This window comes from Macrobrachium nipponense, chromosome 2, assembly GCF_015104395.2.
Source record: "Macrobrachium nipponense isolate FS-2020 chromosome 2, ASM1510439v2, whole genome shotgun sequence".
In the NCBI taxonomy this organism is placed as follows: Eukaryota; Metazoa; Arthropoda; class Malacostraca; order Decapoda; family Palaemonidae; genus Macrobrachium; species Macrobrachium nipponense.
Window position 1 is genome coordinate 58,344,149 of NC_087201.1, and position 17,470 is coordinate 58,361,618.

At 37.8% G+C, this 17,470-nt stretch overlaps 1 protein-coding gene across 1 annotated transcript in view; it reads right to left on the bottom strand.

Moving 5' to 3' along the window:
* LOC135220611 (probable ATP-dependent RNA helicase kurz) overlaps window positions 1-17,470 on the bottom strand; it is a gene marked incomplete in the record, with an annotated part of 259,299 nt that overhangs the window by 176,446 nt on the left and 65,383 nt on the right. The window contains 3 exon segments of the mRNA XM_064257916.1: window positions 1,357-1,546; window positions 4,569-4,704; window positions 14,004-14,222. Of these exon segments, the coding sequence (XP_064113986.1) occupies window positions 1,357-1,546; window positions 4,569-4,704; window positions 14,004-14,222 (545 nt within the window).

The window sequence follows — 17,470 nt, forward strand, 5'->3', positions numbered from 1 at the left end:
TCTACCACATGTTGTCTATATATAGGACACCCACCATATTTCAACAATGCATAAAATACCCATAACAATTATACAATATATAATCACACTTATCTATACCCATAACAATTATACAATATATAATCACATTACTGTATGTAACTTACTATGCATAGAGTACTTACTGACATAATTATTTTTTGTACATTCCAGAACCCCCTGAATGATGTAGGCTATGGGGCCACACAAGACTTTGTGCATCCAGGGTTACATAGAACGAAAAATTTAAACTAAAAGTAAGGAATTAATTCACATACATTAACTTTTTTACTCTTGATATAACTCAAAGTAAGGAATTATAAACTAAAAGTAAGGAATTAATTAACATACATTAACTCTTTTACTCTTGATATCTATAATTTACATACGTACATATTGCATTCAGGACTTTGTGTAGTATTTTGTACTAATTGTGTTATACTTTTACCTTCCAGAGCTACCAGACTGGGATTTTAGTGTACTCCAGGATGTACTACCAAAGGATTACATAGTGTATAGTGTATAGTGTATAATCTAACCTAAGGATTAAGTGTATTAGTGTATATTAAAGTCAACTAAGGACTTGGTAATACTTCAAGATTGTGCTTTATAGTGTCACAAGAGTATAATAAAGAATATATACCTTCAAGAACCATCCTTTGGCATTGAAATAACCACACTACACATCATGCAATACTTGCATGTCACACAGGTAAGGTCTCTTTAAGTTTTTATTAGTTTAAGGCATATTTCCAAGTGTCGTTCCGGCTTACGACGATTTTCGGCTTACGACGATTTTCGGCTTACGACGCGCCTCAAGAACGGAACCCCCGTCGTAACCCGGGGACTGCCTGTATATATAATTTTACCGTGTGTCGCCACCTCAACTTATCAAAATTGATAATTGGAATACTCAACTTGGTAGTAGGATTCTCAAGAAGGTCAGACATCTTCACAAAAGCACGATACAGCTTCCAAACACAAGAACGCGTGTACGTATCACGGTGCTATAGAAAGGAATGACGAGGGTCGCGTGGGTAGTAGTAGTAGTAGCGGGCAGTAGTTGGATGTAGAACGGCACCTCGTAGTAACGGGGGATGTTGAGACAGGAGAGAATTAATTGGTAAGAGACCTCTGATAGTGGTTTTAACACGCCCCAGTTACTATACCGACACCCTATAAGGGTGAGCGAGCTGGGTATATTCCTAGCATTCCATGCAACTTTTTTCTCTGGTATATATAGCAGTTTTTATACCTTAGAAATGGTGCTATAAGGAGCATTTCACGGAGCGGCACAGGTTGAGCCCAGAAAAAACCAATACAGTTTCCTTTACTTACTCTTCCAATTTAACTTCAGGTAATACAATTTTTTTAACAGTCTCATTTTCTTTTCCTGTTCGCCTTTTCTCCTTGAGCTGTAGCTTCCTTTTTCGGTATCCACTCATTCCACTTACATCTTGAGAATTTTGTGAATGAAAAGGAAAAGATCTTCTCAGCCTATTCATCAAAGTGTGGACTTCTTGCTGACCTGGAACAGAATAGTTCAAAATGTCATAGACAGTACAAGAATATAGAAACTTCCAACCATCTGCATATAATCTCCTGGTATAAGTAATAAGAATAACCTCCTTGACCAATAATGTAATGAATAAAAAAAATAAATTGAAAAGTGTAAATACTATAGGACAAAATAAATTCCATCTACTCTACTTGATGAACTAATAATTTTAAAATAAGATGTTCCTTACCAAAACCATTATTTTTACATAGTTTGTTTGTACATATGTGAGAGTCCCCATACACTTCAATCCCAAAAGACAAATGGAAGAAAACCAGCTGTTCCTTGCAGGTTCACAGAAGTGAAAAACCTCACTTCCTGTGTGTCTATTAACAAATTCTTCTACATTTTTAAAACCTTTGTCATATTTTCATTTTTCCAGTTCATTTTCCACCTGGTCATTCTAAACAAATAAACTGTCTTACAGGAGGTTGAGATTCTCATGTTTCGTAGAATTTATTTCTAATGACTTTTTTTTCCATTGTTCAAAAAAAGTTTTGCCAGCTGCTAACCTGTTACTTCAAGACTTTCCAGAAGGATTTTTATTCTCAATGTTTAGTTATGTGTTATTTTTTGTTTTCTTTCAGGTTTTTGTTGCTAACAAATGAGCTGGCTGTTAACTTTGTTTGGATACTTTGTTTTTGTAGGTTTTTTGAAGCTTTTCATAGCAGCTAAGTGTTAGTGTTGCTAACAGTAAATTCTGCAGATGTGAGCATTGAACACTTTTGTATTTATCGAATATTGTTGATTTAAAGATATATTGCATTAAACTTTTGTTTAGCTGCATTATTAAGATATTTCTAAGTGTTTATATGCCATGTGCAGTGAAGTCTTGTCGGCCTGCATTATTACCATATGTGAAATGCCACAGGTGTATATATATGTGATGTTTAATGCAAGGTATCTGAGTGTACTTAGCAACACTACACTGAAGGATCTTTTTCTTTGTTTTCTGCTGGTGGTATTCCTGCAAATATCTTCTGAAATGCTTCGGTGCATATATCACATTCCTATTCCTCTGATGCTTGCCATTTATTTTGTAGTCTCATTATGAGAGCTCACACAGAAGGAGAGTTCCCATCCACCTGAAAGACTGTATGCTCTGTTATCCAGGTTGTGTTGAAGAGTCTTTGATTATACATCCGCCAGTGTGCATTTTACTTCATTTAGGTTAACCTGGTGCAACTGGTTTTACTCAATCGTGCAGTAATGGCCATCTTCTCCCATAATGTTTTTAAGAGAAAAGACTGAAAAGGTAAAGTTTCAGTGAGAGAACCTGAGGCAGTAGCTTAGGGAACTGGTTCCTGACCCAAATCCACTGAAGTATATTTATATTAGTAAAATAACAAGTAATATTGTAAATACTTTTACGGATTGTGATCGCCTCGTCTTCACAGTAGCATTCATTTTTATTTAGTTCTAAAAGAGCACCCATTTTTTCCCTAACATCAGGCCAATAGATCGGAATTTCCGTAGTAGCTGGGGGAGGGGAGAATAAAAACTCCTGTAAGCCTTAGGGACGTATCCCAAAAGGAAGTGTGTAGCTAGCTAGGTACTTCTTAGGCTTACTCTTAAGATCTTTTATCCCGTGAACCTCTTACTGGCAATATGTTCTGTTCCCAGGATGGCCTGCCAACAGGGGGGGAGAAGCTGCCCCCAACACCCAGGATTCGCACCTGCATTCTTTCTAAGTCCACTCCAGTCCATGACCTAGGACAGATACAGTCATATTGCCAGTTCTTTTCCTCCGAGTCAAGTAAACTATTCCACATTTTCCAATTCTCTCATATGAACATACCTTTGTTCCTTTTCCTTGCCTCATGGTCGCATGCCACCTTTTGTGATCGCCCCAAACAAACATAGTCTTCATTGAATATTTCATTTAAACATTAGAGTTCCTCCCCCCAGTGTGTTAGATAAAAGTGAGTAACTGTAAATTTGTGCAAGAAGTCTATTTTATTCTGTGTCTAATCTGGGAACTCTTCCAGATCTTTGCCGAGTCACGTGTCATGTCTCCTCGCTCGCAAGTGCTTCCTTAACACAAGATACCTATGAATAATTTTAGAAACCAGCATTGAAGTAAATCTGATTTTGGCCAGCTTTTCCATATTGTGAGAGATAGGATTGGTCCACATCCAGACAAGTTGCCTTTACTTTTTCCCAGGCCATTCAACGGCCTCTTGTAAATAAATAATGTAGATTAATTAGCTGGTTTTTAATGGCAACCTTCAAGAGTAAAAACAACCAAATCAATCCTTTTCAAGGTAAGTTAGAAGCACTTTATTCTCCATTATTCCCTCTAATATTTTCCCTTTACGCATTTGGGATTGCAAAGCTACCAATACATAAGAATACTTACATTGGGATTTTAAGTTTTCTCTGCATTTTCATCAGCATATGGAGCTTTCTTCACATTTTTCTTATTTGTATACATTACAGTATCATAATGGTAAAATAGACTAATGTTTATGCATATTTTATTAATCTAAGAATGAATAAATATCACTTGTATTTTTCTTTATATTTTCACACTAAGAGCCATCTGTAATTTTACTCAAATGTCTGCAAAGCTCAAGAACATATACCATGTAATTATTAATGAAAATTCTTTGAGTAATTACATCTCTGAGTTCAAAACCTATGACACTAAAGGAAAATTATAAGAGCAAAAACTGAAAAATATGATGAGCAAAAGCTGTTTATTATCATATAAGGAATTTCAGCATAAAAATTAATAGAATGTTTTTCAGTTTTGATACAGTTCACATAATTTTTCAAAGTTTGCTTCTTGAAGGGTTTACTCAAAAACAATACACGTCCAAGACATAAAATCTTAGAATGCTGGTACGGGAACATACCCATAAAATAAACATATAAGCTGTATGAGTTTAAGGTAGTTTAAAAATACTGTGGTGCATCCTCCTTAACAGCAATCCCTTAACCCTAATGAATAAGGAAAACTTAGCACTTTTTGTATTCTTCCATCACATACCTGTTAAGAAGACAAGTATTCCACCATCTGGCAGCTGTCGATGAATTTTACAAACTTTCTTGTAAGCTTCCTCAAGATAGTTTTCCACTGTTCTTTTATTATAGTGAATTGTAACTTCAAACATTCTTGATTCCACCTGCAAAATTCAGTAAAATCTTACATTCACAAGTTCTTGTAAATGCAGTGAAAACCAAACAGACACATGAACTCAATGGGCATAAAGAAAAATACTAGTGCACTAAATTTTAAAATGCTCTTTAAGAATCTGAATCCTAAAACATACATTGGTCCTGGTCAGGGCACAGTACAATATAGACAGACACTAAAAAGATAGGGCCAAAGAAATGAGAAGAGGCCATTTCAACAATAATAGGCAAAGGAAAAATTGATGCATAATAGACTGATCAGGGTACAACACAGTAAGTGGAAAAGCTGAAAAGATTGGAGCAAGGGAATGAACAAGGCACATCAACAATAATAAGCAGAGAAGAGGTAACAGTACAGTAAAACAGAGTAATAGAGATAGGAGGGGGCAGTGAGGAGTAAACTTCTCAAGGGAATTCCACTTCCAATGAATGAAAAGACCTAACACAGTAACACAAAACGGAAAATCCCAGAGAGTAGAGGGAGCAGAAGAGGAAAATGAGGGCAAAACGCCTCAATGGAAAGAATGGCAAAGCAAGTTGGTAGATATTGGTGGCTCTCAAAAGCACGAATGACAAAAAGAAAGATCAAGTTAATTGGAACATTGAAAACATCCACTATAAACATTCAAACATCACTCTAGTTCTCTCAGGTAGTGTGGCTCTGCAAGAAAGAACAGAATGACCAACATTATCATAACTGCATGCATTCAGACCAAGGAACAAATACGCATGAATAAAATATTACTGAGGGATACGAAAGGTCCAGCAAACCCAGGTCATATATACAGCCAAAGGCAGACCAACAGAAAGAATAGGCTTAGGCTGCCACATCCCTATTCCAGTTACTCAAATGAAGGTGAAATCTCACTGCAAAAAGTGAGTGAAACCATCCACACAATATACCGGCAGTTAACCAATGAACCAGGGAGTTTGGATCTAATCCAATGAGCCTTCATATATATTAAGAAAGGAAACCCAGAGCTAATTCTGCAACTATGAAACCTCTCAAAACAATTAAAAGGGAAGAGGAAGTCGATATCTAGTGTTTGAAGGACCCAACTACTAAAACACAGAAGCTGCAAACCTAACAAGGAAAGGGAACAGGCCCTTCACAAATGTCCGATGAAAGGAAAAAACTCACTATCCATTGGGAAACACCCATATTGTTCCCTTTTTTCAAGTTCAGGTACTGAACTCTGGTTCAATCAGGTAAGAGGAGGGGGCACAACCCCTAATGACAAGAGCTCGGTACAGGAAAAGCAAAAAATGTAGAAGCCAAACTTCGCTCCCAGTATAAACAGGAAGATTGTAAGAAGGGAACAACTGTTCATGTTCCTTGGTCCCAGTATAATCCAGCTTAAGACTTTTAACAACACCACAACAAGATATACAACCCACAAATTCCTATAAGAGAGAACTCTTACCTAACACAATAGTCTCTCTTAGTATCACAGCACAACTTCAATACATTAAGACTTTCTAAAATCAAACAACGCCCACAGTTCACCAATACAGGCAGTCCCTGGTTATCGGCAGGGGTTCCATTCTCCGGGGTGCTGATAAGCAAAAGCTGCCATTGACCAAAACTCGGCAATTTATGACGCTTATGGCGCTGATAACTGATTAATGGTGCCTCTGTCAGGTATGTTATGGCAACATGGTGCCAATAACTGGAACTCGGCGCATTAAGGTGCCCTAAATTGCTGATAAAACTGGATCATGTTAACAGAGTCTAACGATAACTAGGGACTGCCTGCACTGAAAATGAAAATAAAATAACATTGTCTAAACTGATACATATAATCACACTTATCTCCTCCCTTCCCTCCGACCTATTCCTAACCTAATTCCCTCTAATCTCCTTTATTCTCCTACTCTTTACCCTCTACATAATTTCTGATATTTTCCCCTGAAACTCCTGCTTTAGTTAATACATCAGCTATTTGATCTTTACCTTTTATCCATCTCGCCTCCTTTATTTCCCCGGACTCTATTGTTTCTCTTATTGCTGCAATAGTATCTATTCTAATCTCTTACTACTTACTCCAGTACTTGATTTTATTGCAGTCAGTAGTGTTTTACTATCAGTATTAATCAATACTTCTAATTTTCTCCCTCCTTCTATCTCTTCCCACAAATGTTTTAGATACTATATCAATCCTTCTATGGCCTCCCCCACAATCAGAGTTTCTGCTTCAATGGTGAATTCTGCTACTCTCCAGGATTTTCTGGACTCCACCATATGGGACTTATTCTCTTACCATCTGTCAAGGATATAACATCACCCAATTGAGTATTGCTATCTTCTATATTCCCAAATGAAGCATCTACATAGAGTTCCCAATAAATCTTTTCTTCTTCCAACTATCTTACTGTAACTTCTCCCATTATGTTCTTAGTTTTTCTTACAATTTTAATAAGCTTTTTTATATCTTCAGTCATTCCTTCTTTAGAAGCTTTACTTAATTCACTAACATCGTATGATATTTCTTGCATGGTATGTAGCGATACCCAATTCAACTGTCCTATCACTGATCTATACTCTGCTAACTCCTTTTGTCCTCACACTCTATTACTTGTAAATCTTCTAGCTTCTGGTTCTTTTATAGAATTTATATACTGCCACTGATTACAACGAGTTCTATTTTCCCTATTCTCTACTATTACTCCTAAACAATTTAAACTTTTACTTTCTTGATCTCCTACTTGCAATTAGCCTTTCAACTTCCCAATGGTTTCCTTTAAGAATCCTTCAGTTCCTCTAAAGCAAAAATCATCTACATGTGTACACAAAATACCATTCAATTCATTGTCTTTTCTCCAAAAGAATATAGTATTAGGTTCTAGTCTACTTCTCTAGCCGTAACCTCCTCCACTACTTTTACCACCTTACAATACCTGCTTTTGCTGCATCCTTTAGCTCATAAACAGTTTTCTTTAATTTCCATAATCCACTCCAACCATCTTCCCTAGGTGGTTTTAAATATACTTCTCTTTGTATTTCATCACCTTGTAAATATGCCGTTTTTACATCTAATGTATGATAAGAACTCCAATCTTTCAATTTTATTATTGTCAGACAAAATTTTAAAATTTCGGGATTGCATGTTGGAGCATCTTTTTCCCATTCAGCCATCTTTTCTTCAAAACCTCTAGCTTCAAATCTTGCTTTACATATCCTTTCCCACCCACCCCTTTTACCTTTTCAGTTACTGTCCATCTTGTATATACAGCTTTTTGTCCATCATTTACCTCCTGATATACGAGGGGGACCCAAAAGTAACTGAAATTGTGTCATAGAATTTTATTCAGTTATTGTTACATGTTTACAGTCTTATCACCTTCAAAGTATTCTCCATTTGAAGCAATGCACTTATCCAGACGTGTTTTCCACTGTTGAAAGCAATTCTGGAACTCTTGTGAAGTTATGGCTTTTAATGACTCCGTCGTTTTCTTCTGAACCTCTTCAACGTCTGCAAAACGTTTTCCTTTGAGGGCTTTCTTCATTCGGGGGAACAAAAAGAAGTCACAGGGAGCAAGATCGGGTGAATAGGGAGGGTGGGTAAGTGGGGTCATGCCATTCTTGGTCAGAAACTGTCTCACACTCAAGGCGGTGTGCGCTGGTGCATTGTCGTGAGACGGAAACGCCCCGACCTGTGGCAAAGTGGAGGGTGGTGGCTTCATCACGACAATGCACCAGCGCACACCGCCTTGAGTGTGAGACAGTTTCTGACCAAGAATGGCATGACCCCCTATTCACCCGATCTTGCTCCCTGTGACTTCTTTTTGTTCCCCCGAATGAAGAAAGCCCTCAAAGGAAAACGTTTTGCAGACGTTGAAGAGGTTCAGAAGAAAACGACGGAGTCATTAAAAGCCATAACTTCACAAGAGTTCCAGAATTGCTTTCAACAGTGGAAAACACGTCTGGATAAGTGCATTGCTTCAAATGGAGAATACTTTGAAGGTGATAAGACTGTAAACATGTAACAATAACTGAATAAAATTCTATGACACAATTTCGGTTACTTTTGGGTCCCCCCTCGTACATTTCTTGTTTTCTCTCCAACTTTCTTGTTCTTTTTCTTTAGCTTCAATTGCGCTTCTATTTTCAAATCCTGGGAACACTTCTTCTTCATCTTCAAATTTATCTAAATGACTATAACCTCTTAAGTTAACCTATCCCTTGTCACCTGACTGTGAGTCTTGTACGTTGTACGAATCTGCTCAAGATTTGCTTGATCTTTTTCCTGCAAGACTTAATATAGTTCACTCTTCTACTTGACTTGTATCAATGTTTATAGCTCTAATTCTTTCCCTTTTTGAATTTGGGTATCTCTTCTATTAACTCACTTTCCCCTTCATCTTCCATTGTTTCCTATAACACATTTCTTTCTATAGCCTCTTCTGCATTCCTTTCTCCAGCCCACTATTATCTCCTTTTCTTCCTGCCTAACTACATTTCCTTCATTTGGGGCATAGGATCTATCTTTCACAATATGTGATTTATCATTTTAGGTATCTTTTCTGTTTCTAGTGTTAGTCTTTGAACCCTAGTAATATGTATTCTAGCTACTTCTCTTAGAGAATCCCCATGTTTAACCACTACCATTTTACCTGATACTTCCACTACCTGACCAGGTCCTATCCTATCCATTCATTTTCATTTTCTCTTTTATAGATTACATCATCTCCCACCACTACTACTTCAAATTTATGTTCTCTGACATTTTTATTAAAAGCAATTCTTATTTTATTACAAGACTCATTTTTAATAAACACTTCTCTGGCCTTATGCAGTGCATTAAGTGTATCCCCTACTATACTCTCTTTCATCCCTTTCTCTCTGCTTCCAGGACTTGAACTCTCTTCTCCCATTAAATTAGGCAAATTAGGGTTTTTTCCAAATAAAAATTAATTAGGAGAGAAACCTCCATTATTTATTAAGTAGTTCCTAGCTCTCACTACCCATCTTTAAGCTATGGACCAATCCACTTCCTCATCTTCTATCATCTTCCTTAAACTTTCTTTGATTATGCCTACTGTCTTCACATAATCCATTGCTCCATGGAGATTCCAATGTTGTGGCCAATACTTTATTATTCCATCTTTCTGCCATCTGTCTTACAATTTTCATTTTGAAATCCTCCCCCATGTCTGACAATATTCTAGAAGACATTCCAAATATGGCAAACCACCCATCAAAAAGTGCCTTGACAATATTTTCTGGTTTCTTATCTTTTATCCAAAAAGCCTGACAATACCTTGTTGCCATATCTATTGCTTCCACATCCATTGCAACAACTTCATTAAATGTTTTACTCCAAGAAAATCTACTACTGGTTTAGCTTGGTATCTTTCATATCTTATACATACCTCACAATTTGCAATCAAGTTTGTTACTAACCTTTTTATTTCGTCCTTTTCTTTCTCTCTCAAACCATTACTTCATTGTGCTTCTTCTGTTAGCTTCCATATTTTATCTCCACTTCCATGACCAAAATGTAGATGTAACTTGATCATTGCACCTTTAATTTCCCTCAGACTCTTTCCCTTCCAACCCTCTAGTAATAATTCTTTTACCTTCCTCCTCAATATTGGTATTCTCAAGTGACCCTGTTTGTCTTCTCTTAACTTTACCTTCATTTCACCTAATATTTCTATTATAACAATTTTCTTTCAAGTTTATGGTCATACCCATTTTACTCATGGTTTTCCATTACTCCTTTTGACCATTATGATGACTCACCAAAATTAAATACTTTATTAGACTCTGTCCTAGTATCCTTCATTCTCCTCAACTCTTCCTGACTCAGGCCCACGACAATGCGCGCTAGTCACAATTCCCCACAAACTTGATTTTCATCCTGGGTCTAAAATTGCATTCTCTTCCCAAAACTTTTCCTCTATTTTACTAACTTCTATATAAACTTTTTCCTCTTGCCAAATTTCTGTTTTCTGCTTATTTTCTTTTCTGTTGTTTTGCTTCTGTTTTCTTTCTGTTTTGAAAATTCTGAGGACAATCCTTAGCCCAATGCCATTCCGATTTGCGTATCACATAATGCCACATTCCCTTCTTTATTTACAGGATTTCTTCCACCCCTACCTCGGTTCCATTTCCCCAATATCTCTAGTTTTCCTTCTCTCTTCCAGAATTTGCATTGCCTTCTGGTCTCCACCATTTCCCTTCCTCTTTATTCCCTAATCCCTCAAATATTCTTTTCATTATCTGTGACACTTTTTTACATTCCAAATTACCTTGGCCACAAGCTGCTAATACCATTTTTTTTTTTTTTTTTTTTTTTTTTTTTTTTGTGTGTGAGATTTGCTTATTCCAATACATGAAAACCCTTAGCTTTTCTTTCAAGCATGCTTTTCCCCATTGCTCTGTTACACTCTGATTCTGCTTTTTCACACCTAATTAAAAAATCTCTCATCTTTTCACTAGATTTTCTTCCTATTTTAAAATAGTTTTTCATTTTATTGTAACTCTCCATTAGCGTATCTTTTAGACAAACTTAATCTAGTTTGGATAAGTTTATCTTTGAGCCCTCTTTACCCTTAAGTTCAAGTCTATCAAACACTATTCTTTCTGTTACTTTTACGACTTCCCTTTTTAAGCTTTTAAGCTTATTCTTATCTCTATCCCCAGATAATTCACTTCATCTCTGCACACCACAAACCAATCTTCGACTTGTCCTCTCTATCCTTTATACCCCCTATACCGCTAAATTTTGGACAATCCCTTCTCCATCTTATCTCCCTTTGTTCACTATCTGATCCGTCCATCTTTAGGTAACCACATTCTGCTACCAGTTGAATTATTTTTCTAGCCTAATTTTTCCATATGTAACAGTCTTACAATCTACCCACCTGTTCACGTTCCTCGGTCCCAGTATAATGCAACTTAAGACTTTGAACAACACCACAACAAGACTTACAACCCACAAATTCCTGTAGGACAGAGAGCTCTCTCCTAACAAACCAAACAGCACATCAGTCTCTCCTGTTCTAACTGTTCTGTTTGTTTACATTTTCCACCCCACGCCATCACCATCTTGTCTTCTATGACTTCACAAGACAACTTCAACACATTAAGACATTTTCTAAAATCAAACATGTTTCCCATCATTGAACAACACCCACATTTCACCAATATAGAAAATAAAAAAAAAATAACACTGACTAAATTGACATATAATCAGCTTGCTCATGGAATATTCCTCATAAGAAGGAAGGTGGCATCAGAACGTGATGCACAAGAATATTATCGGAAAATCCAAGCTTTTAGTTCATTATGAGCAATATAAGGTTAATATTAGCCCAATAACTAGTACAAGCTGGGAGATCAGTTATAGCAATAACAATTATCAATTCACGAGTCAAAGATATGTAAAAAAAAAAAAAAAAAAAAATATGAGAAGGGAATCAGAGAAGAGAAGTGTAACATTATAAAACAACCTCAATTCACAAAGCTCAGGAAATTAAGACATTAAAACAGCAGTAAATATGATAATGGACATGAAGAGCAAAGCACCCTATAGTGTGAACAAAACAACAAAAATCACAGTTAATAAAAAAATTAATAGTTTATTGTGACTAAGCAAATATATAATCCTGGAAAGCCAAAGCTCAGTGAGAGTAAATATAATGAAAACCTTCTTCCCCCAATGTTATGACATCCAGGGGGATATGTAACAATAACACAATGAAAAATGCTAATTTAAAGGTCCTAAGAAATTTAAACGTAAAAATGACAGTGAATATCAGCACAAAACCTGTGTTCAAGGCAAATGTTACTACAGAAGGAAAATCTACTGGAAATCCCTGCTTAGACAATAGGATGTCAATCTCTTACCAAGGCCTGCTGCTGCTTTTCCCAGGACCAAATGTTAACAGTTTTTGAATTGTGCTATTTACTTGTGAATTTTCACCTCATATTTTGCATAAATATCTCATATCACACCTTTGATTGCTGCAGCGTTCTTGATCTTGGCTTACCCTTCTGCTCCTCATTAGATCCTGTTTCTATAAACTACCTGTCACAATTTCCTTACACCTATACTCACCCCAACCACTGGCATTTATTCCTTTATAGTTTAGTGCAAAGAATGTTACACTAATAATACACAAAAAATGGAGATACTAGACAATACTGAAGATTGCAGAAGTGATGAAAATCATTGATATGGGTTAGGCATGGGCAAAACTACTCTAAACAAGCAAATTCAGGATACAAAATAAATTAGAAAAAAGTTATGACATCCAAAACAGAGATGTGCTGATGATGGAACAAGATGTTATCAACCACAGAAAGGAACAAAAATGATCAACGCTCACCAAAAATCAGACCTATACACTGACTGCAGATGGGATTATGGGCTTTGCATATGTAATGCATCCTTTCTTCTTTCAACTTTTGAAGACAAAGCTGGGTTCATTTTTACATGGAACAAGGCTACTTAAGATTATTCGATTTCTGTAAAACACAATAACACAAGAGCTTCAAATAGAACAAGCAAGAAATTGCATCTCTTTGTTGAAACCAAACTACCTCATTCAGCGATTAATGAACAAAAGGCACCAATAGTACATCAAAATCAAATACAAGTTATACCACAATTCCTTACATACAAATGATTTATCATACTTGTACAACATACAGCAAGCAAATTCCAAAGTTAACAAACAAAGTAAAATATATACAAGAATGCTTATATGATGCTTGCAAAATAACCTGTTAATAATCTTTTATTAATCACTGAGGTTTTTACAAGAAAATATGGAGAAAATGGGGTAACTTAGGAAATGAAGAACAGAAATGATAGGAATGAACATAAAAAGGAATTAACATTATCAAAACTGCCAAAGCAGAGCTGAGGTGATGCTACCACTGATGTATACAGTCATGGGACATGTGAAACAATGGGGACGGTTATTACCTAAAGATGGGTTATGGGCACACGAAGGTGAATAATCGCTAATCTCCCTCTGTTTGCAAGACATCTGAATACAAGGTAAGAGACACTTAGACAGTGAATGAAGGCTCTATGTGATTAATGCACTTGATTCCAAAGCAATTCAATACAAAACCATTAATTTATACAGATATTCCTGCCTCTTATTCTCTATATCAAGAGATAACTACACAGAAACCTGGCTGCATTGACAAGTGAGAAGCAATGGATCTGACTGCATATGCACTGTATTAATCTATCACAGTTTTATGTTTGTTTTGAAAATAATTCTTACTTTGCATTACAAACTTCAAAAAGAACAAAGCTCAACTAACCTTTAAAACTGGGGGTTTTGGTTCTTTGAAAAGTCTTACATTTTCAGTGAAATCTTCAATTCTCAGTGTTGCTGACATTATCACAAGTTTCAAGGGTCTTTTCTTTTTAAGTCGTATCGGAATTATTCGAGAGAGGATACCTATAAGTATATCAGAGAATATACTTCTTTCATGGGCTTCATCAATAATAATGACAGAATATTTCTTCAGTGTAGGGTCCTGCAAAAAAAATAAGTGTTCTTAAAATAAGCATAAAAAAATGATAACATACAAATTGCACCTATTCTTCAATTTAAGGACCTCAAATAAGTAGTAGTAACAACAAAAACTGAAACTCATTTCCCATGTATTGATAGCAATATTGCTGTAGATCATTATTCATCAACTTCTCACAGATATGACAATTTTTAAAAGTAGATTGTATTTATCCTAAATATACAAACCTGAGGTCCTTTACATTAATAATTACTTTCAGTGAAGCTGAAAAATAGCTGCTAAACTTTTGAACAAAGTGGTTAGCCAGCAACTACCAGCCAGAGATTAGTGCTCATGAATCAACGCAAAGATCTCTGCTAAATGAAAACTGGGGGTATTCATTTCCCAAAGAAAAACCCTCTAGTTTTTCCATAGTGTGAAACTCCCAATTTCAACAGAACCCAATGAAACTTTCCTTGACTACATACTCAAGTGTATGACGAGATAATCTGAGGATCGATATCAAAATAACAACCCTTGTAGCCGAATTATAGAGAAAAACTCATTGGAATTCTCTGTCTGTCTTGCACCTCCCAAGAGGGTGAAAAGAACAGGTAAGAAGAAAGGGCATTCCTACCTGTCCAGCTAGAAGAACCAGCAGGAGGGTTAGCCATGGGCTGTCATCAACCTGGGATGACGACAGTATGGGGAATGAATGTGTTTATGCCATGGCAAAGCACCAACTGGAGGAGAGTGGAAAGTTCACTTTAACAGAGCCGAGTACTTGACTTGGTTGGTCAAAGAGCCAAGCACTCAATTCAGTTGATCCATTAGACAGCAAACTAGCCATGCCATCGGTGCTGACAGCACGAAAGCGACCAGGGGCCTGGCATAGCAAGTAAGCCAAGCCAAGACAAGCGGGCTGAGCCTAAACCAGCTGATAGCATGAACGTAACCAGGGTACTGGCTCAGCATGCAAATCAAGTCAAGACAAGACTTGTCAGCTAAGAACAATTGCTTTCCTTCCTAAATACTCTAGTCTCCTTCAAATCTGAAACCTCAAGCAGAAAGCTTAAAGGAGGATTCTAAGTCTGCTATCCTGCATGTTCAGACCCTAAGATCCAAGACAAGACGGATGGGACCTAACTACACAGAGCCGGCAGGTGGTGTCAAAACACCTGACATGTCTTGGCACCTACTCTTGTTCTGTGCCTAAACCAGACTGATGAGTGAACCCTTTGGCACTGGTTTGGAAAGCACCCAAGATTCTGCAGAATCCCTGGCACTCAAAAAATTTGCCAGTCTAGCACCTGCAATTCCAAGGAATTCAAGCACCTGGCAGAACTCCCAAACTCATAAGAATGATCATTGGGAGCGGTCTCCTCTTAGTTCCTATGAAACCAAGAAGGGACAGGCACAGCATCAATTTTAGACACAGACTTCTAAAACTGGGACCAAGAGCACGGCCAGAAGTCACGCCCTCAAAACTCCCAAAACAAGAAGAGACTCCAGAAGAGAATGCAAATTGCCTCCCGCCCAACGAGCGGGAAGAGCCAACGAGAGAATCCTGCCTCGCTGAAGAGAGGAAGTTCCATAGGAGTTTGGTAGGACTTCTTATGGGAATCTCCTCACTACTTTCCCAGGTACTTGGCTGAGACTGCGGCTCCAAGCGCTTGGTAAGAGACTTACGCACCAGACCAGGCCCTGGCCGCGTACTGTTGTAGTACTGGCGCAGTGCTGGCAGGGAGAGCCCGGACACTTGCATATCCTGGCTCTTTCCCATGCCCTGTGCCTGAACCAGGATAATGTGAGGTCTCTCTAACAATAGCTCAAGACTCCATAGGAAATCAAGCACTCAGAGGCCTCGGCTGGGCCGAGACCCTGACACAGCACCAGTCTTAGAAGCAGACTTCAAAGAACTGGCTGCAAGAGTGCAAACCAAAGTCTATGTGCCTGATGGCTCCTGAAAACGCAAGACCCTATGAGGTATGCGATTCGGTTCCCGAGGCCAAAGGCCAAGAAGAGCCGGCGCGAGAACCATCTGCCTCTTCGAAAGGAGGCAGCCCCTTAGAGGCCCAGCGAAGAAACTTCGGGGAGGGGAGCAGCCGCCTTATTCTTCCTCAACCAATGAGCCTTGGAAGATGAAGGTGAGAAGGCAGCAGGAGACACAGGTGAGGATAAGTTTGAAGAAGGTGCTCATCTCACAAGACTTCTTCCTTGAACTTCTCTCCAACATTTCCTAAAGAAATAGCAACAGGAGTGGCCAGGCCAGCAATGGCAGGAGAGCATACAGGAGCAGCCCAGCTGACAATAACTACAGGAATATCAGTAACAGCAACAGGAGCAATCAGGGCAGCAGAGGCAGAAGGCACAGTAGGAGCTGTCCCATGACTGGTTGCCAGGGGAACAAGAGCAATCAAGACAGGAGGCCCAGCAGGAGTAGACAGACTACAGGTACAACAAGGCAGTGCCACAGCATACAGGAGTGCCAAAGTTGAAAATCCTAAAGGAATGGAAAACCAACAATGACAATCCAGCCATCTACTGCTGCACCTACAATATTCACAGTCAAGCTAAAGAAAAAAGCAAAAATGATTAGTAGAGAAGGGTTCCTCTCGCTCCGAAGGTAATTACCCTGTTAAGGGGGAGGAAGCCCTTATGAAGAGGTCACCCAACCGTAAACAACTGGGGTCCCCTGGCCTGACAAGTGAGCGATGAGGGTGAAGGAGAGATCCCTCCCGAAGGAGAAAACACCACAAGGAAAGATTACAGGGAGACAGAAACAATAATGAGGGGGGAGGTTACCTATGGCGCCGAAGTTTCCTCCTTGCAAACTCTACAAGTAGAGGGCATGATGATGTGATAGGGGAAAAATGTTACGCCCTGGCCAGGTCTGCAAGACTATCACAAATCATGGGTTGTATGTTAATAAATATCAAACACATTATATCAAGTACAGTAATACCTCGCCATATCACAGTTCACCTATCGCGCCCTCAGTACATCGCAGATTTATAAATATAATATATGTAAATCTATATCGTGGACTCCCGTTTATATCGCGGGCTTCTGAGGGCAGATACGTCTTATATTTTTTTCCAATTTTAATTATTGTTTTATTAAAAATAGTAATTATTGGTCATAAATTAATATTGTAAAGTAAATTAATAAAAATACAGAAATTCAGCTCGGTGGCTAAAAAGCAATTTTTTACATTTTTGTTTCCTGTTAAGAGGATGCAGTAAATAGAATCGCTCCTCTTTATAGAAAAC